At 44.9% G+C, this 20,622-nt stretch overlaps 2 protein-coding genes and 1 non-coding gene across 3 annotated transcripts; 2 read left to right on the forward strand and 1 right to left on the reverse strand.

Moving 5' to 3' along the window:
- The first annotated feature begins 5,212 nt into the window (after nt 1-5,212).
- LOC123397602 (epoxide hydrolase A) lies at nt 5,213-7,256 on the forward strand. The gene is made up of 4 exons (XM_045092138.1): nt 5,213-5,582; nt 5,660-5,836; nt 6,501-6,739; nt 6,816-7,256. Exons 1-4 carry the CDS (start codon nt 5,280-5,282, stop codon nt 7,075-7,077), a joined length of 981 nt encoding a protein of 326 aa, XP_044948073.1. The 5' UTR covers nt 5,213-5,279; the 3' UTR covers nt 7,078-7,256.
- Nucleotides 7,257-13,066: 5,810 nt separating this feature from the next.
- On the forward strand, nt 13,067-13,140 carry TRNAE-UUC. The gene has a single exon. It is a non-coding gene; the product is annotated as a tRNA-Glu (tRNA).
- A 389-nt stretch (nt 13,141-13,529) lies between these two features.
- Nucleotides 13,530-19,577, reverse strand: LOC123395941 (methylcrotonoyl-CoA carboxylase subunit alpha, mitochondrial). The gene is made up of 16 exons (XM_045090964.1): nt 19,074-19,577; nt 18,586-18,707; nt 18,282-18,429; nt 17,937-18,074; nt 17,453-17,548; nt 17,313-17,372; nt 16,988-17,080; nt 16,626-16,737; nt 15,990-16,094; nt 15,773-15,909; nt 15,316-15,541; nt 15,070-15,233; nt 14,802-14,918; nt 14,460-14,702; nt 14,277-14,372; nt 13,530-13,782 (listed from the first exon to the last, which is right to left on the reverse strand). Exons 1-16 carry the CDS (start codon nt 19,422-19,424, stop codon nt 13,765-13,767), a joined length of 2,226 nt encoding a protein of 741 aa, XP_044946899.1. The 5' UTR covers nt 19,425-19,577; the 3' UTR covers nt 13,530-13,764.
- Nucleotides 19,578-20,622: the final 1,045 nt, after the last annotated feature.

The raw sequence follows: 20,622 nt of genomic DNA on the forward strand, positions 1-20,622 counted from the left end.
TAGATCAGCAAAGAAGGAGTTCTTGGTTGCGTTGTGAGGTGTGAATTTGAGTAAGACTCAAAACCCGACCCCGGCAGAATAAAGAGAATAGACGAAGGTCGTCTTCTATGCCTTAGCCGTAGAATCTAAAGTATGCCATGCTATGTACCGCACCTGATGTGTGCCTTGACTCAAAGTATGTTGAGAGGTACAGAGAGTGATCCATGATTGAATCACTAGCAGCGGTCAAAATTTATCCTTAGTAACTAATGGACTAAGGAATTTTTCTTGATTATGGAGGTGGTTGACGAGTTCGTCGTAAAGGGTTACGTCGATGTAAGCTTTGACACTAATCCGAATAACTATGAGTAGTGAAACGGATTCGTATAGTAGAGTAGATATTTGGAGCATTTCCGAATAGCATGTAGTAGCAGCATCTATAAGATGACATAAAGATTTGTAAAGAACGCACGGATCTGAAAGTTTCAGAACCGTTGACTAAAACCTCTCTCACGAGCAAGACGTGATCAGACCCCATAACTATATGGGTGTTGGATTCGTTGGAATCACATGGTGATGTGAACTAGATTATTGACTCTAGTGCAAGTGGGAGACTGTTGGAAATATGCCCTAGAGGCAATAATAAATTAGTTATTATTATATTTCTTAGTTCATGATAATCGTTTATTATCCATGCTATAATTGTATTGATTGGAAACACAATACTTGTGTGGATACATAGACAAAACACTGTCCCTAGTAAGCCTCTAGTTGACTAGCTCGTTGTTCAAAGATGGTCAAGGTTTCCTGGCCATAGGCAAGTGTTGTCACTTGATAACGGGATCACATCATTAGGAGAATCATGTGATGGACTAGACCCAAACTAATAGACGTAGCATGTTGATCGTGTTATTTTGTTGCTACTGTTTTCTGCGTGTCAAGTATTTATTCCTATGACCATGAGATCATATAACTCACTGACACCGGAAGAATGCTTTGTGTGTATCAAACGTCGCAACGTAACTGGGTGACTATAAAGATGCTCTACAGGTATCTCCGAAGGTGTTAGTTGAGTTAGTATGGATCAAGACTGGGATTTGTCACTCCGTATGACGGAGAGGTATCTCGGGGCCCACTCGGTAATACAACATCACACACAAGCCTTGCAAGCAATGTAACTTAGTGTAAGTTGCGGGATCTTGTATTACGGAATGAGTAAAGAGACTTGCCGATAAACGAGATTGAAATAGGTATACGGATACTGACGATCGAATCTCGGGCGAGTAACATACCGAAGGACAAAGGGAATGACATACGGGATTATACGAATCCTTGGCACTGAGGTTCAAACGATAAGATCTTCGTAGAATATGTAGGATCCAATATGGGCATCCAGGTCCCGCTGTTGGATATTGACCGAGGAGTCTCTCGGGTCATGTCTACATAGTTCTCAAACCCGCAGGGTCTGCACACTTAAGGTTCGACGTTGTTTTATGCGTATTTTGAGTTATATGGTTGGTTACCGAATGTTGTTCGGAGTCCCGGATGAGATCACGGACGTCACGAGGGTTTCCGGAATAGTCCGGAAACGAAGATTGATATATAGGATGACCTCATTTGATTACCGGAAGGTTTTCGGAGTTACCGGGAATGTACCGGGAATGACGAATGGGTTCCGGGAGTTCACCGGAAGGGGGCAACCCACTCCGGGGAAGCCCATAGGCATTTGGGGGGGTCACACCAGCCCTTAGTGGGCTGGTGGGACAGCCCACCAATCCCCTATGCGCCAAGAGAGAAAAAATCAAAGGAAAGGAAAAAAAAAGGAAGAAGTGGGAAGGGGGAAGGACTCCCTCCCACCAAACCAAGTAGGACTCGGTTTGGGGGGGGAGAGTCCTCCCCCCTGGCTCGGCCGACCCCTTGGGGATCCCTTGGACCCCAAGGCAAGGTCCCCCTCCCTCCTCCTATATATATGGGGCTTTTAGGGCAGATTTGAGACGACTTTCTCACGGCTGCCCGACCACATACCTCCATAGTTTTTCCTCTAGATCGTGTTTCTGCGGAGCTCGGGCGGAGCCCTGCTGAGACAAGATCATCACCAACCTCCGGAGCGCCGTCACGCTGCCGGAGAACTCTTCTACCTCTCCGTCTCTCTTGCTGGATCAAGAAGGCCGAGATCATCGTCGAGCTGTACGTGTGCTGAACGCGGAGGTGCCGTCCGTTCGGTACTAGATCGTGGGACTGATCGCGGGATTGTTCGCGGGGCGGATCGAGGGACGTGAGGACGTTCCACTACATCAACCGCGTTCTCTAACGCTTCTGCTGTACGATCTACAAGGGTACGTAGATCACTCATCCCCTCTCGTAGATGGACATCACCATGATAGGTCTTCGTGCGCGTAGGAAAATTTTTGTTTCCCATGCGACGTTCTCCAACAGAAGGAGCTAGCCGGGAGCCCGAAGCCCCAGTAGAAGTGCTCGACGAAGACCACGACCTATCCTGCGGCGGGTGCAGGAGCGGTCTCGGAGCTGGGGAGGTGCACCGACACTTGGGAGGCCGGGGGCAATAGTTGATGGTGACGAAGCGCCTCGATGTGCCCCTCGTCGACGTCGCTGCCCAACCAGGCCCCCTGCAAGGACGCCTTCTGTGCCGACGACTTCTTCGAGGAAGAACCGTCGGCCATGGTTGCGGGTGGCGAGAGCTCGAGGTAGTCGGCGATGTCGCAACGACGAAGATGAAGAAGACGAAGGGCGCGAGCTCTTCTTCTCAGGACGCAAGGAGGGAGAGAGCGCGGATGCAGGGCGAGAAGAGGGGGCAAATGGCTTCCTCGGAACCCTCGCGTCCCATTTAAACCCCCACGAAGCGTCGTGGGGAGGGCATCCGGTGCGCACCAGGCCCCATTAATCCCGTGTATTACGGGCGGTAACGCCTCCCTAAGCCCAACCGTCGCGGAGTAAATCTGCAGAGGATCTCCCGCGCGGAGGCCGAGGGGCGTCGTGGCGGGACCCAGGGCACGTGCCCGGTCCCGTCAGCAGTAATCACCATCATTACGCCACGCGGGGCCTCGCACGTGGCGTTCTCCGAACAAGTTACGACTAGACCGAGGCGTCGCTTCGAAGCCACCCGGTTTCAAAGCCGGCGTCCTTCGCCGCGAATAGCGGCCAAAATATCAAGACAAATCAACAAGCCGGTGAGGCCGCCCGCCCGCAGGCGGCAGACCTTGCCAGCTTCGGGGACTACTGTCGGGGGGATAACCCCGGGGTAGGCTCATCAAGCTTATTCCTTCATTTCCGGCCCAACGGACATGGACGTATGAAGATTCCCAAGGCCCAAGTCTTCTGGCCGGCTAGGCATCACCTGTCGGTTAGAGGACGAGGCGGCCACCTTTCTGGCCGGCCAGGCAACCCCTGGCGGCTAGAATCTTGGTGGTCTCCTCTTCGGAGTCGGCCTGGTCCCGCCAGCCGGACTGGGAAGGAGGCGGCCACACTTAAGCCGGCTGGCCAAGCAGGCTAGCCGGCCGAGGAACACAAGTCACATCAGATCGTAGGTCAGGAAGAGACCTCACAATTAAAGGTAGCTACGCGTCAGCAAAGGTACCAGATCAGGGCGCCCGGCGGGTACGAGCGTCGGCGGCCACGCCACTGACCTACCCCGGCTCTGATCCATCACCTAGCATAGTGTCGAACCGTCACACTCCCACTCCATTACTGCACTCGTCGTGGGGAATAGTGGAGGCGGTCGTACTACCTGCCCATGAAGAATCTCGCGGGGCAACGCTTGACGTACAGTGCGTGCTCAACGTCAACCTTACACGAGAGCCTCATTGGCCAACCGGCGGGTCCCACAGGCAATCGAGACCATGCAGCCGGCGGGCCCCCCATCGACAAGACAAGACCCTTGTGGGCCCCTGGCCAAGCGGCGAAGCTGCTAGCCAGGTCCCACACTTGTACCCTTTATCCATATTGTAGGTCGGCGGGTTCGTCTATAAAACCCCCCGGTCGCCCTCCATGCAAGGGGGCCGATCCTTCACCAGTCATTCAACACAACACATTCACCAACCACAGAGAGTGAGGTAGAGACGAGCCGGCTGCTCCCCTCTTCCTCCTCCCAACACAGCTCCAGGAGCGACATTGTACTCTGTTCCTATACATCAAACACTCCGGCAGGATTAGGGGTATTATCTCTACGGAGAGCCCTGAACCTGGGTACATCGTGCGTCACATGCGTGTACCAACCTCGTTCCCAGCGCCCACCTTTGTTCCTTCGGTTCTCACCGACTTTAGCCTACCTATGGCATATGTTGTGAGTATTCACCGACAACGAGCTATTGCATATGGAAGATACAGAGTTCTATATCTTGGGGTTTCAAAAAATGAGGGAGATGGTAGCCATTGCAGCTTGGTACTTGTGGTTCGAACATCGTAAAGTTTACCATGAAGAAGAAATTCAAACATCTACTCGGATCGCCCTAGCTGTACGCGGACTGGCGGCGAATTTCAGTATCGCATGTTCACCAAAAGCCAAAATTCGGTCTGGAGTTTGGGAAAAGCCACCAAAGGGATACATGAAATTAAAAGTTGATGCGGGGTTTGATCAAGATCTACTTGAAGGATCCGTGGGGGCAGTCATTTGCGATCAGAGTGGACAATTCATTGCGGCGGCGAACGAAAAAATAGGCATTTGTTTTGATTCTTTCACAACAGAGGCTCTGGCCGTCAGGTTTGGACTGAACCTTGCAAGAACTGTCAGATGTAGCAGGATCGTGGTAAACTCAGACAGTTTGGAGATTGTGGAAGCCCTAGAAGACGACAATTCTTCTTCAGTTGCTTCTGCAACTAGTGACGGTTGTTTCTTCATTTCCTGTGATTTCAACCATCTTATTTATGATCATTGTATTAGAGAGAGTAATAAAGTAATCCATGAACTTTCTAGTCTAGTTAAGTTTTCTCCTCCTAGTTGTTAGTTGGATTATGCGCCTCCTGAGGTGCTCTCATTACTTGTAAATGATACCACTATTCTCGTATCTGAATAAAGGAGGAGAAAGTTCTGTCAAAAAATCTATCATATAATTATTATTTTTAAATTGATTTTTTCTAATATATTTTTTATGAGCGGGAGCAGATGAGCGAGCAGAGTTGAATTATCGGCTTGAAACTGCCAACTCTGGGCGTTTTTTTGCTTTGAGTGGATCGTGTACGTCTGATGTCGAATGAACGGCAGATTGCTCGGTGGCTAAGCTCTCAAAGTCGCTGAAGCTCTGAGTCCGAGCGAAGCACCCTCGGCCGGCGAGTCAAACTCAACCATGGAGCCCGGCGGCGCAGGCGAGGTGCGGCACTGGAGCGCTGAAGTCAACGGCGTCTCCCTCCACGTCGCCGAGCAGGGCCCCGCCGCCGGCCCGGCGGTGCTCCTCCTCCACGGCTTCCCGGAGCTCTGGCTCTCCTGGCGCCACCAGATGGCCGCTCTCGCCGCCCGCGGCTTCCGCGCCCTCGCCCCCGACCTCCGCGGCTACGGCGACTCCGACGCCCCGGCAGACCCCGCCGCCTACACCATGCTCCACGTCGTCGGCGACGTCGTCGCGCTCCTCGACCACCTCCGCCTCCCCAAGGTGCGTAGCTCTTGGTTCCTCCTTCTTCCTTGGCCGCCGTGACCGCGAGTGACGCGCTGAGACCGGCGGCGGCGCAGGTGCTGGTGGCGGGGCACGACTGGGGCGCGCAGGTGGCGTGGCACCTCTGCCTGTTCCGGCCGGACCGGGTGCGCGCCGTCGTCGCGCTGGGGATCCCGTTCTTCCCCCGCTCCCCTCGTCCGATGGCGGATATGTTCGCCGCGCGCGGCGATGGGTTCTACATCACGCAGTTCCAGGTGCTGTGATCCCTGTCCCAGGTGTATTCTCACTTGATTTCAGCATTCATTCTTCTTCTTGCCAGTTCCCAATGCCATGGGGGACATGATACGGCATGTAAGCAGTGAATTTGGTTGTGTGAAATGGCAATTAATCACATACAAACTGAAGCAAATGTTCCAAGGAAAAAATTTAAAGCAGATTATGATACGAGGGGGCTAATTGGTTGATGGATCTTTGAACTTCTATGCCGAAGAAGCATACTCCCTCCGTTCACAAATGCTACAATGTTTTGGATATTTCAGTATGAACTACATACGGACTGAAATGAATGAACAAACACACTAAAATGTGTGTACATCCAATTCAGAAAAAATTAGAACATCTTACGTTTGTGAACGGAGGGAGTGGTATATTTAACTAAATTATGATCAAATTGTTTTCTCGAAAGTAGAACAAATACATTGTCTGTTACATTTCAGAAAAGTAAGATTCTATAATCAGGACACAAATGGTAAGTTGGCCTTCATTTGTGCCAAAATTACAGTTTATCTTTAAGGCCCAGGATGCCACCAAGATGGGATAGGCATTTCTTTGCCTTGTAGATGTAGTCATGATCTGTAAATAACTCTGTAAATATTGCAAAACTACCAACTTGGTCTTATTTGAAGCCCATGCCTGCAGGAGCCTGGAAGAGCTGAAAAGGCATTTGCTCGGTACGACGTCGCAACTGTCCTAAAGAAGTTCTACTCCATTGAATTAGATGACCTTGCTGCTCCTCCTGGAGTAGAGATCATAGATTTTTTCGAGGCATCATCATCCCCACTTCCTTGGATGTCCGAGGAAGAACTGGGGCAGTATGCCGAGAAGTTTCAGAAGTCTGGCTTCACAGGACCCCTCAACTACTACCGTAACATGGACATGTAAACTTCATTACTTATATTCTTCCTATGGTTCCATTTTATGTAACTCATACGCACAAATCCACGTCAAACACAGGAACTGGAGGCTTACTGCACCGTGGCATGGGGCAAAGATCACGGTGCCTGCAAAATTCATCGGGGGTGAGAAGGACATCGGGGTCGAGTCCTTCGGAGTTAAGAGCTACATCAAAAGCGGGGGTTTCAAGTCCAATGTTCCAGACCTTGAGGTATCCATCATTGAAGGCCACCATTTCCTCCAGCAAGAGCAGGCCGAGAGGGTGAACTCTGAGATACTGTCCTTCCTGGACAAGTTTTCTGGCGAGGAAGCGCATAACTAAGAACTAAGCTGGTGAGGAGGCGCATAACTGAGAACTGAGTAAAAGGATAGTGTAATGAGCTGGTTTTACATTGTAAAAGTTGTCTTTTTCTAAACTGAAATACAAAGCTGGTGGTCCTATGTAAGTACTAAAATAAATGTCAAAGATAGGTTTCAATAAAGTGTACTGCTGTTGTCTTAGCAGAATACAAATGGGGCCTTCGAAGGCAAACTTCTTTTAATGTGGTACGGAATAAGATTGTGTTGGAATGTACTAGTTGTTGAGCAGGCTATGTTCAGACGTCTTGTACTGAACATGGAGATAGTATGGAAGAAAAATGCCAACTTAATGTTGCATATATTCTTATGAAACGATAAGAAACACCTCGACATCGTCTTCTTTTTTAGGGGAAGCCATCCAGATAGTTTTATCGATTGGCAACAATCAATCCCTCCGTTCGAAATTACTTATCGTGTAAATTTATAAAAATGGATGTATCTAAAACAAATCATCTAGATGCATCTGTTCTTCTGATAAGTATTTCCGGCCGGAGCGAGTAGTAGTTACGTTGTTCAGAAGGTAATTTGCAGAATTACCAGAAGACCTAAGCTATCTCATGGCCATCCGAGTTTGCTTCCCTTGGATAGAACTACTCCCATGTTCCTAAATATAAGACGTTTTAGAGATTCAATTATGAACTACATACCGATGTATATAGATATATTTTAGAGTATAAATTCGCTCAGTTTACTTCGTATGTACTCCCTCCGTTTCATAATATAAGTCTTTTTAGAGATTTCACTAGAGGACTACATACGGATGTATATAGACATACTTTAAAGTGTAGGTTCACTCATTTTGCTCCGTATGTAGTCTCTTAGTGAAATCGCTTAAAAGACTTATATTTAGGAACGGAGGGAGTAGTCTATAGTAAAATCTCTAAAATGTCTTATATTTAGGAACGGATGTGAGTAGAAAAAATAATATCATCAAAACAGCTAGCTGTCACTGTGCATTCTTAAAATATTGCAGAACTTGATGTTGATGAGAATCCACCATCATTTGAAGTTTTGATAACTCAAGCACAATCAAATTGAAGTACGATTTTATGGCGCCTCATCTGCTGGGCTAGCAAGCCCGTTTCTTTTTTTTTTCTCATAAATTTCCTTTCTTACGCTGAGGGGAACCCCTATTCAGCAACCTACCCGCTGAATAGGGAGCAAGCGCGCACCTCCTCCTCCCTCGCACGCATTCTTGGACTGGTCCATGTACGGGGCGTGACGCCTCCTGTTTCTCAATTTCATTTTTTTTCGTCTTTCGTTTTTCCTTCTTTAAATTAGTTTGGAATTTGAGAAAAAGTTTAAAATGTCAAAAAGTTGTAATGAAAAAATAAATGTTTGAGAAATCATAGAATGATTGCGAATTCAAAAAATCATAAAATCGTCGCGGATTCAAAAAATATTCGTGGTTTAAAAAATGCTCACATGTTCAAACAATGAATTCGAATTTAAAAAAAATTTGTAGAAATTAATAAAATACATATGATTATGAAAAAATAATCACATTCAAAACAAATTCATAGATTTTAAAAATCATGATTCAAAAATATTCATGATGTTTTAGAAAATATTCACAAAAAGTTTGTGAATTTATAAATTAGATCCCAAATTTCGAAACAAGTTCATAAATGTTTTCGAAAATTCTGAGTAAAAAATAAGCATGAATAAAAATGCTCATGCATTTCCAAACTCGTCAAAAGGAAGAATGATATTCATGAATTTTGAAAATTCTTCAAAAATACTTAAAATTGATCATGAGTTTCCAGAAAATGTCCAAAATTTAAAAATGTGTTCACTATTTCAAAAGAAATCGGTGGGTGTTAGTAAATGTAAAAAAAATGATTTGAAGAAATGTTAATGATTTAATAAAAATGTTTGCAGATTCAAAAAATGTTCACAAGTTTGGAAGATTATATAAAATGGAAAAGGACATGAAAAATAAAAAATAGAAATATAAAATATGGAAAATGATAAATGTAATAAAAAGGAAAAAAGAAAAACAAGGGGAAAACCCCAGTTAGGGAAGGTTCTTTGACCTTCCCAAAACTGGTGAGAAAAAGAGAAATGGATCAACCCATACACTCGTGGCACGCGGGATGGGAGGTATGCCCTAGGTCGCTACATGGCGACCTACGCGCCAAACAGGAGTCGTAAAACGGCAAGGGCGTTGTTAACCAGATGACAATCAAAATCACTAGTTAAGGAGCATTCTTTGCAAAAGTCATTTTCATCTTCTCAGGTTACGACAAGTGTTGCACTACATGTAGGCCACTTGTGTAATATGGGAGCTTTTTTGTAGATTTGTTTATTTAAAATGTTTTATCTCTCAAACCGTGAACTGTTTTCACAGTGGGATTCCTCGCGTCAAGGTCTTCAAAACTAGATCCCATGTTGATAGATTTCAATGAAAAAAAACAAGAAAAAAAAACAGCCAAAAAATTGAACCGAAAAGACGTTTTTGCCTCGGACGTGCTCCTCGCGGAAGCAAATCCATGCCTACACTAGAAGTAAATGCATGCCTCTTGTGGTATGGAAAAAAAGAAACACAATTTGCCCTTTTGTGAGAGGCATGGCTGTGCCTCTCGCGTAAATACCTGGGATTCTTTGGGCCGGGCCGGGCTTCGGGCTGGGCCAAAAAAAGCCCGGTAATGAAAACCCACGTCCGAGCCTGGCCCGACCTAACCGTCGGGCCTAAATATTAGGCCTAAGCCTGAAAAAGCCCTACTGGGCCTGACCGGCCCGGCTCGACCGTGGCATAAAATCAGTTTTGTCAAGTCCGAGCCCGGCCCGACCCAACCTCTGGGCTCAAATTCCAGGGCTGAGTCTGTCCCGATGGCACGCTTAGGCCCGGCTCGACCCAAGATTTTTGGGCGGATCGGGCCGTCCAGGCCGGGCTGCCCATCGCCACGTATACGCGTAAGTAAATGCGTGTCTACAGAGAAGTAAATTCATGCCTCACGCGGAAGGAAAAAAATGTGTTTTGTTCCTTTTTGAGAGGCACAACCTCTCGCAGAAGCAAATCTATGCTTTTAAGAGAAGTAAATCCATGCCTCTCGTGATAGGAAAAAAACATGTGTTTTTTTCCTTTTGCGAGAGGCACAGTCGTGCATCTCGCGTAAGCAAATCTGTACTATCACGAAAAGTAAATCCGTGTCTCTCTAAAAGAAATATGTTTTTTTCTTTTATTTTCGAGAGGAGCAAAAGCAAATTCGTGTCTCTACGAAGAAGTAAATTCATGCATATCGTGATAAAGAAAATATGTGTTTTCCCTTTTGCTAGCCATGCCTATCGCGAAAACAAATTCGTGTCTTCATGAGAAGTAAATTTGTGCCTCTTGCTGAAGGAAAAAATGTGTTTTCTCGCGTTAAAATAGATTTTTTTCAAAAAACTAATTGGTCCAAAATCTAAGAAAAGCAAAAAACACGTACAATAAAAAAACGGAGGAAGCGCCTAGAACGTGATTTTTTTTTTTTGAAACAAGACAAAAGATTTGCCATTTTCACTAATTAAGAAGGAGTTTTAGACATAAGCCATAAGACGGCAAAAATTACAAGACTACTCTCGCGACATAAGCACACTCGGGTGTTTGGCTCCCGCCAACGCCCAAAGATAGGCCTCCTCTTTGATGTTGGCAACAATAAGTGATCGGTGAAGCAGTGTTATGAAATATTCTAGCATTTCGCTCCTTACAAACTTCCCGGGTAACCAGCATCAAAACGGAGACTATTGCTTTCCTGATATGTGCTCATGTGTTGATCGTTTTTAGCCACCAGTCAAGCAGAGCGCCTCATTATGCCAAGCCAGCGGCAAGTGGTCTTGCATGCCAAGCCAGTCAACAACCTCATTTCAGACATGGGCAGTGAATCTGCACTAGAATAGAAGATGGGCGGCTGATTCTTGAGGTTGCTTGCATAGAGGGCAGAGACCATAATTTGGCCATCCGCGTCGTTGTAGTCGATCCGTCGTCCACACACGGTCTTCAATGATAAGTCAAGAAAAGAACTTGCACTTCGGAGGAGCCTAGTTCTTCCATATTGTGGACAAGGTTGGGCTGAGAACGAGGCCCGCGAAATGCGCCACGTACGTCGTAGCCGTGGAATATTCGCCATCGGAAATGAATTTTCATGATATAGTGCCCTTCCTATCAAGATTGAGAGTAACACCATCAACCATCTCCTAAAGGGCCGCAAACTCCTGGATATGTGTCAAAGTAAGCCCATGACAAATGTTAATTTGCCGGATCCAGAGGTTGTTGTCCAGAGCCTTGCTAACCAAGCACGCTTTTTTTAACGCGACACGTAACGGCGGCTGAAACCACGTCAAATGACGCGCTCTCAGCCTATCCCAAAATGATCCTTGATGAGGCTCTCGAAGAAGCTCTCTTTCGTTAGTTATTCTAGCGGCAATAAATCCTCCAGTAAAATATATGCTCTGATTGTAGGCCTCATCGACATTAAACCCATTAAACATCGCGTGAAGTACGACCAACCAGCTATGCCACGTGACGGAATCAGGTAGGCCACGACGTGAAATATTTTAGATGAAGGTGAGGATTATTTTTTAAATGTATTTTTTCTTTTAAAACGGAAGTGAGGACCTCTGGTATTTTCTAAATGAAGGATTATGCAAAATGGCGCTTGCTGGTGGGCTGGGGTGATATTTTTTTCTTCTTTCTTGTTTACTTCCTTTTTAGATGAAGGTGAGGTTTTTTTGTTACTGGGATGACTTTTTTAGACAAAAACAAAGACTTTATATGTTTTTTTAAATAAAAATATGCGCATAACTTCCTCTCGAACGGCGCCATCAGATGAGGCCCCAACCACTAGTTCAGTATATAAGAGCAAGTACAATAGTATAGCCAGCTGTTGGCTATAAGTCATTGCCATGTCATCTATAGCCCATCTTATAGTCAACATGTATAATAGTTTATTGCAAAAGTGTACTACTTCTTTATTATATGTGATCCACCTTTCATACTCATAAAATGCCTAAAAGCACGTGCTAGAGTTGGCTCTTAGCTAAGAGCCCGCTTACCTTCTCTGTCATTTTCTCTTTCCTCTAACTAAACAAAAATATATTAGTTTATTCCTTATAGCCAGCTGACTCAGCTCTATTGTATTTGCTCTAATATGCGCCCTCCGAAGGTCGTTTCCAACGATCATTGGTTCTCTGAATTTGCCTCCTACAGCTTCTTGCATGGTTCAACGCCAGCGCCCCAATTAACATGATTGCCATGCTAACTGGCTGGACATCTTCCCCATGTGTCAACTAGCGCCTTTCCCACCAAATAAACCACAAGAATAAGTTCCCATGTACGGATTTCTGGAGATAATACTCCGCTCCTTCCCTGCCAATACTTAGCTCTTTACGAACAAGGTCGTCAAGTCTCAATTTCTTCCAAATATCCTTGGCTCTTGCGCACCTAAAGAGCTTAAGATTAAGATCCTCGACATTGCTTTCGTAACATTGTCTTCATAACGAGAACAAGTGGGCTGTCATCCGTGCCAGCATAGCGTAGGCCGGGCGGCCGGTCCCCATTGTCAATTTTCTTGTCGAAAGTCGCTCTCAATCGAGATGTTAGTGTTTCAGAAGAAAAAAACTTCTCAAAAATATGTGGTTTTCGGCAAACTCCGACACAATTGTGGAGTTCTTTTTCTTTTCTTTTTTTTTGCAATTTAGCCCCAATAGTCCAAGATTATATTCGAGTGATCTATGTGTTATAGGCCTATTGTGCTCAGCCTGTGTTTAGTCATCTTGTGTGAGGTTTGATCCTCATTTTCTAAAAAGAAAAAAAATACAACCAGACACTTCTCATTTCCATTTTCTTATCAGGTTACACAATCCATTTTTATTTGAACTGCGTTCTTTTTCTAACAGTTAGAAGGTATGGAAAACACCATTCTGGATCATCGAGTTTACTATCATGGAAACTAATCTTTCTATGTCACACATCCATTGTCGTCCAGCCCGGTTAGGATACCTGGCTTTCACCCAGGCGACCCGGGTTCAAATCCCGGCAATGGAGCCTTTTTTTCTCTTTTTTTTTTTCGCAATACCAAAATTGCAGCTCCTGCTACCTAAGTTTAAACTTTTGGAAGCAAGGCTTTGCTGTTGTCGTTGGACCATCGAATTTCTCAATCCAGAAGGTTCACATTGGACAATTTTTTTTCGCAATACCAAAATTGCAGCTCCTGCTACCTAAGTTTAAACTTTTGGAAGCAAGGGTTTGCTGTTGTCGTTGGACCATCGAACTTCTCAATCCAAAAGGTTCACATTGGACAATTCTTCTTTCGGCATACCTAAATTGCAGCTCCTGCTACCTAAGTTTAAACTTTTGGAAGCAAGGCTTTGTTGTTGTTGTTGGACCATCGAATTTCTCAATCAAGAAGGTTCACATTGGACAATGCAAGGCAGACAAATTGCGTTACATACTCACATGATTTGTTACATTGCACAAATGCCACTGACATTAATGTACAGGCTATACAGGAAATGGGCGCCACAAGATACGATCTCCGGCTATACTAGGGAGATCACCTAGTATTATTTAGTCACAGGATGATCTCCAGCTGCTTGTTTGCTTATTCTTCTTTCCGAAGGACGGAAGCGCCACTTCAATTCCGATATGGGGCCCCAATTTCTTGGTTCATCAGTTTGTGCTCTTATCCTGGAGAAAGGAAAATACACAAGTTGATGGGGAATCACCCGAGAAGCGAAGCAATTATAGTCGAATACTGAATGACACATTTTACGGTGTTGCAAAATGAGAAAATTATTTACTTCTGAGACGTTTGCTTTTATTTAATTCAACACAGGATCCTGGTTTACCAGAAAACCATTATAGGGCTCTCTAGGTGGGGTTGCTGAAACTCACAGCCTCCAGGAGATAAGAAGGGGTACCGCTACCACCACTGTTTCTTTTAACTCGAGATTTACACATTGTCGAACACTACTGTTTAGTTCAGCTCCTTAGAGATGGAGAAATTTTACATAAATGGTAGCAAATTGCTCCAATCTTCTAGGTTTGAGTACTTCCCAAGACTTCTATAGGTATGGGTCAAAGTATAATTATGGCCAAACATAGACTCGGGATACACTTTGTTGTGACAAAATGGAAACAAAGTGTAAAATTCAAACATATGGTCAACTATTAACACATACCTTGACAGTGAAAAGGACACTGGAGTCAAAAACTTGTTGTCCAGCGGTAGCCTTCAGCCCTTCTATATAACCTGCCCGAGGCGCCTTCACGACATGCTGAGAGAAGGAATAAAGAGTGTTACGTCAGCATTAATTAATTTTATACAAAAATGTAAAAGACGCGGTCATCAAGTTCATTCGGACCTCCATCTTCATTGCTTCGATAACCATGACAGGCTGACCATCTTCCACATGTACCCCATCCTTAAGCAAAACCTTAACGACCAAACCAGCCATTGGTGCCAAAACACTTCCTTTTGGATGTGACCTTCCCTCGGAAGCCTGCCTTGGCTGAGAACTGTCATCAAGCAAATGCTCAGCTCTCATGGTCTGCCTGTAATGATGGTGATGCTTCCCATGCCAGATGTGTATATGTTTGCTATTATCCTGATAACAACAGATGGAGAAAAATTTAGTGATGAAATAACAGTCGGAAGAAACTAATGAATAAGCCCACAACCGCCATAGAAGGTATCAGGGTGTAACCTTTGAATAAAATGCTAATGTCACGTCTGTTTGCACACCACCAACTTCAACCCGAAAATCATTTTCACTCCTACCATCTACTTTGACATCAAAACCAGGAGAAGAGCCATCTTCAGTCTGGTCACAAGTCACAAGGGGAACAAGGAGTGAAGGTATTGGTCAGGTGTTATAAGCTTGTATTAGTATTCACACCTCAACAAAGAAGCTTCCAAGGTTTTACAATTCAAAAAACCAAAAGCGTAAGAGGTTATGTGTTTTAATTAATCACCTCAATGAAGTAGCCTCCATCAGATTTATACGTAACCAATAATTTAAGAAGCTCATCACTCAACTCCTCAAGTTCTTCATCTAACTCAAATTCCATCAAACGCTTCGCGGAGTGATGCATCCTGAAAGGTGGACGGGTATACCATACCGAAAGTGTCTTGTCACCTACCAACAAACACATGTCAATATCAGGTCGTATTGCCAATGTTGTCGAGTGACAAAATAAAAGGGCAGGCACATGACATACGAAGAGATTCTTCAGAGGTAATGTGATCCTTTTTACAAATGCAGGCAGCAGCCAAAATTGCACCAAGCTTAGCTGCATCATGTGCTTCACCCGAGGCCTTAGCAGAAGTACTTTGAAAATCATCTTTGTACCGCTCAATGAAATGTGTATCAACTAGGCCTCTTTCAAAGGCATTATGGCCTGCGAGTTCTTGAAGGAAAGCAACATTTGTAGGCAAACCTGCAATCTGTCTATTCATTAACTACAGCATGATAGGACGGAATTATCAGAAGTACTACATCAGAATCCTTAAGTTTGCAGTTCTTAGCAAACGATAATGAGTAGTAAGTTTCCAAGTAACTAGGGGCTCGTGGAAAAATTAATAATTAATCAGCAGACAGGACACTGAAGGATATAAAAAATCAAAGAGAGAAGACTTCTAAGTAGAAGTGTAAATTAAGGTGATGGGCGTATATACCTGAAAGTTTGACAAACAGTTCTTTAGCTTGACTAGTGCAGCATTGCGACTTTCACCCCAAACTACAAGTTTGGCTATCATGGGATCATAATGCATACTGACAGCATCTCCTTCTTCAACTCCAGTTTCAACTCTTACTGATCAAGAATATGTTACCAACACCACACCGAAAAATAACTAGTAAAAAATTCTGTCGCTGGATATCTTCAAATATTACCTGTTGGGGAAGACAGGACTGGTTGATAGTGATGTAAGGTTCCTGTTGCAGGAAGAAATCCTCTTGGAACATTTTCAGCGTATATTCGGGCTTCAAATGCATGTCCTGGATCAAGTCATACTGATGGTTAACAAGTAGTTCTTACTTTAACTGGCATTATAAATTTTGAACTGTTAATGGTACCAATATAAATATAAAACCTAAGAGTAAGTACATTAGAATAACTAATTATTCATTTTCCATAAATTAAGGTTAATGAATATTAGCTCAAGTATCAAGAGAAGACATTCAGATTCTGTGTGTATTTGTTAAACGCATAAAAGGTTCCAGTCCGCTTCTAGAGAATGGTTGGATTCCTTTTCTCTTCTGGATGATAAATAGATCCAATAAGCTAGAGAAGTGAACAGCAATAAGCAAGTGGATTTTGCTTAATCACTAATAGACCTGCTTAATAACTTTAACCACAAATAAAACAAAGAACAATGCTTGCAACAACAGCATGATGTGCAGTACTATCAGGCTAACTGATAGAGGTTGGATCTTCAAAGCACTATGGCTAGAAGAGATGGTTATGTGATGAAGCTTAAGCATATGTCAGTGTTGAGGATGAGAGCATGAATGCTCTGCAGGTCTTACCATTTAATGGGACTTGCTCCTGGGATAATGGCAGGCGCTCTCCATTTGCAACACGTATTTGCCACTCCACAAGATCTTGACCAACGACCATCTCTGTTACTGGGTGTTCAACCTTCAAAGATCCAGGTGAATTTGAGAGAGAGAGAGAGACTATGGAAGCTAGCACATACTTTTTTGCATTTAAGCTAAATGTAGTTACAAGCTATCCATAATTCAATAATCAGATGGAATAACATATGTGATCACTCAGGCTCATCTACTAGTTTTGAACATATTATTCCACCTTCATGGTTCTTGCAATTTTGGGTTTCACAGGGTACTAAAGCATCTACATGATCAACTGATAATCATAAACATAGTACCTGGAGTCGAGTATTCATCTCCATGAAATAGAATTCTCCTGAAAGAGTATCCACGATAAACTCCACTGTTCCAGCACTGTAGTAACCAACTGCCTTCAACACAAAGAATCCAATAAGTGACCCTGTGTATAAAATATAAAGATTAAACAGAATAACTAATGCAGAACATAGGGTGGAGGGTTTGGTAGCTTGAAAGTGTTAAATCGGGTACTGTTTCATAAATAGTGAATGAACTAAACAGTGTAATGAACTGAAAACATAAAAGCATCAAATCTATGTCTTCAATCACAGCATGCAATATGTGTAGAAACATCAAGTATGTCACCTTCGCAGCCGACACAGCAGCTTCACCAATATGAGTCCGAAACTCAGTTGTCACATTTGGCTGCAGTCAATACATAAACGGTTAATGTTAAATGTTACTTTCAAGGTAAACAGTGGCATTGACAGGTAATAAAGCCTTACAGCTGGTGCTTCCTCGATGATCTTCTGATGCCTTCTTTGTAGGCTGCAGTCTCTCTCGTAAAGGTGAATAGCATTTCCATGTTTGTCACCAAATACCTACATATTGAAATAGTGCCACATTAACCATTCATGTTTCTTTTGATCGTCTGAGTAGATCAATTTAAGCAAGTTGTTGCAACAAATTTGTACAATCATAATAAAAAGTAATCAAATGAAGTGGTACGAGTTAAGAACACAGGGCATAAATTAAAACGAAATGGCGAGCATAAGTTCATTATAATTCATTATTCATATCATTCGAGTCATATGGAGTAACGACTAACAAGAAGGAGCAAACAAATCAGTAGATATCAAGCTGAAACTGCATCTATAAATACTTGTTTGACTGTTCAGAGAGTACACAAATAGTAGTTTATATCACATCAACCGAGGACCTGTACGCATTGAGAAAAGGATTGTGGAAGGACTGAAATCAGAATGTTACCTGGACTTCTATATGTCTGGGTTGAGTAATATACTTCTCAATCAACAGTGTATCTATACCAAATGATGCTGCAGCTTCACGTTGAGCACTCCGTACAGAATCCACAAAGTCATCAGGCCCTTGAACTATTCTCATCCCCTTGAATGCAAAGATCAAAGATCAAAAGAAGAACATAGAGAACAGAAGACTTAATTGAGATGAGCGACGTTATGAATAAACACGCTCTTAAATTTGATCACGCGACTCACACACAAGAGAACCAACGACTACATACCCAAATTGTGTTCCACTCTTGATAAATATGCAAACTGAAAATAACATTTTAACAAAGCCTTCCCAGCGTACCTTGCCGCCTCCACCGTGGGTGGGTTTAATCAAAACTGGATATCCAATCTTATCAGCTTCAAGTTTTAACAACTCAATGTCTTGGTCAGCCCCATGGTAGCCTGGAACAAGCGGTACACCAGCAGCACCCATGATCCTCTTTGAGGCGCTATTTTTTACAGAGTGTTATTAGAACGTGTTGTCCGGTGTATACAGAAAAAAAAAGTACTACCTCTGTTTCTAAATATAAGACGCTTTGGCAGTTTAACTAACGTCTTGAACAGAGGGTGAACATTTATGCAAACTACATGGCAAGGATATTTACCTCTTATCACCCATATCTCGGATTGCAGATGGCGGAGGCCCAATAAATGTTAGCCCCTCGGATTCACAGAGCTGTGCAAAATCTGCGCTCTCTGAAAGAAACCCATATCCAGGGTGGATCGCCTACAAGAACATATATCTGTCAGGCTTGAGAAAAAATAGTATCCCATCATGACACACCTCAACGTAGCACATAAACTGGCAAATGTACACCAAAACGAAGAATGCAGTAGTCCAGAAGTAATAATCAGTAAGTAATTCCAATTATGTCATGTTTTTTAGGGGGTTTCAGTTATGTAACGTGATCGCAGCACCAGCCACTCTTTCAGCAATCAGCGTAACTCAGCGAGGGCATCAGGCGGCAGAATTCCAATCAGTGGACTAGCTAAGCCTACGGAGCAGCAAAGCGGTGCTAGCTGATCCGGGCGCCGCATTCGCCAAAGCGTAACGAGCCTGCCTGCCGCTGCAGGAGTTGCAGTAACAGTTCACCTTCGCACCGGTGCGGAGGGCGGCGTCGACGATGGCGGCGGCGTTGAGGTAGCTCTCCCGCGCGGGGGGCGGGCCGAGCCGGACGGCCTCGTCGGCGGCGCGCACGTGCAGCGCGGCGCGGTCGGCGTCGCTGTAGACGGCGACGGTGGCGATCCCGAGCCGGCGCGCCGTCCGCATGACCCGGCACGCGATCTCGCCCCGGTTGGCCACCAGCACCTTCTCCACCGTCTGGGGCGGCGGCGGCGGCTCCGTGGCGGAGGAGGAGGAGAGGAGCCTGCAGGGGACGGGGCTCGTGCCGTGGTGGCGCCGGCGCCGGAGCTGGTGGTGCAGGCGGAGGAGGCGGGAGGCCATCGCCGGTGGCGTGTGAGCCGAGCGCGGCGGAGTGGTGGGGCGGGGAGTGGGGAGGGAGTGGCGGGGCTGGTCGGGGATATGTTGTTTGGTTTGGTGCGGGCGTGGCTGGGCTGGATAAGCGTGATGACTCGGGACGGACGAGACGACGAGTCCCCGACGTTTCTTCCTCCTCTTCCAGCGATGTCGGAGGCGGATGGGGGATGGGACGATGACCGACTCGGACTGGACGCATGGTCACTGTGTATTGATTGCGTGCGCGTGCTTGAATTTGGGATCAAACTGCACAAAAATCTTCCCTGAAATTTGGGATCAAACGCCTCTCCAAGACAAACCCAATCTGTGGATGGAAAGACCAATAGTGTTATCCCAACCCATCAGGGTTCAAATCCCGATGTTTGCATTATTTCTGAAAATTTATTTTTGGGTTTTCGACGATGCGCGTTCAGTGGAAAGAGACGTTCCGTCGATGACGAGGCGCTTGTGCTGACTTCGTAAATTTCAAAATTATCTGTCGGCTCAGTCTTTCGGAGGTGCTCATAGGATAGGATGTGCGTGTGTGCGTTTATATAGGTGAGTGTATGCGCGTGTATATGATCACTTGCGTGTGTACCGTGTTAAAGAAAAGCCTTTTGGAGTGTAACAGCCCGGAACCGACGCTTCAGAAGATGCCCCTTTTATTCCGTTGCCGCCCTGTGATTATTTGGTTGTCGCATTCATCACCTCATCATTTCTATCATTCGCATTGCATCGGCACTCCGTTGCCGTATGTTTTCAAATCTTGTATCCGTTATTGGTTGTCGGTTTTCTCTGTTTTCGTCGTTGATCATTTTAAGACCAACCACACATGCACGCGCCTGCGACATCACTAAAATTTTGTTTTTCAAAGTGTGTATAAAATTTTCTTGGATCGGGTTGAAACTTGGCGTGCGGTGTTATTATAGTGTAAGTAGGTTGGCTGCCAAATTTTGTCGCAATCGGAGTTCGTTTGATACTCGAACCGTTAAACCTATAGCGGCACTATAGCTGATCAAACGCCAGTCGTTTTTCGGTATTTCAAGCTCTGTCGTCGGGCTGCTCGGTTTCCCTCTCATCTCCACCTAGCCCCTCTACACAGTGCACGGACCCTACGCGCAACCTAGCCCGTAACTCCCCCGAAGCCGAACCCGACGGTCGTGGTCGTTGGGTCTGGATCAACCCC

The sequence above is a fragment of the Hordeum vulgare genome, chromosome 5H (assembly GCF_904849725.1).
Source record: "Hordeum vulgare subsp. vulgare chromosome 5H, MorexV3_pseudomolecules_assembly, whole genome shotgun sequence".
NCBI classification, from domain to species: Eukaryota; Viridiplantae; Streptophyta; class Magnoliopsida; order Poales; family Poaceae; genus Hordeum; species Hordeum vulgare.

What these genes read in the sequence shown, in the direction of transcription:
- LOC123397602 (XM_045092138.1), top strand. Translation starts at nt 5,280, where the DNA reads ATGGAGCCCGGCGGCGCAGGCGAGGTGCGGCACTGGAGCGCTGAAGTC. An exon ending in ACCACCTCCGCCTCCCCAAG is followed by an intron (nt 5,583 to 5,659) that starts GTGCGTAGCTCT and finishes GCGGCGGCGCAG; the next exon opens with GTGCTGGTGGCGGGGCACGA. An exon ending in TCTACATCACGCAGTTCCAG is followed by an intron (nt 5,837 to 6,500) that starts GTGCTGTGATCC and finishes CCATGCCTGCAG; the next exon opens with GAGCCTGGAAGAGCTGAAAA.
- LOC123395941 (XM_045090964.1), bottom strand. Translation starts at nt 19,424, where the DNA reads ATGGCCTCCCGCCTCCTCCGCCTGCACCACCAGCTCCGGCGCCGGCGC. An exon ending in CCCTCCGCACCGGTGCGAAG is followed by an intron (nt 18,708 to 19,073) that starts GTGAACTGTTAC and finishes ATGTTCTTGTAG; the next exon opens with GCGATCCACCCTGGATATGG. An exon ending in TCATCGAGGAAGCACCAGCT is followed by an intron (nt 17,373 to 17,452) that starts GTAAGGCTTTAT and finishes TATTGACTGCAG; the next exon opens with CCAAATGTGACAACTGAGTT.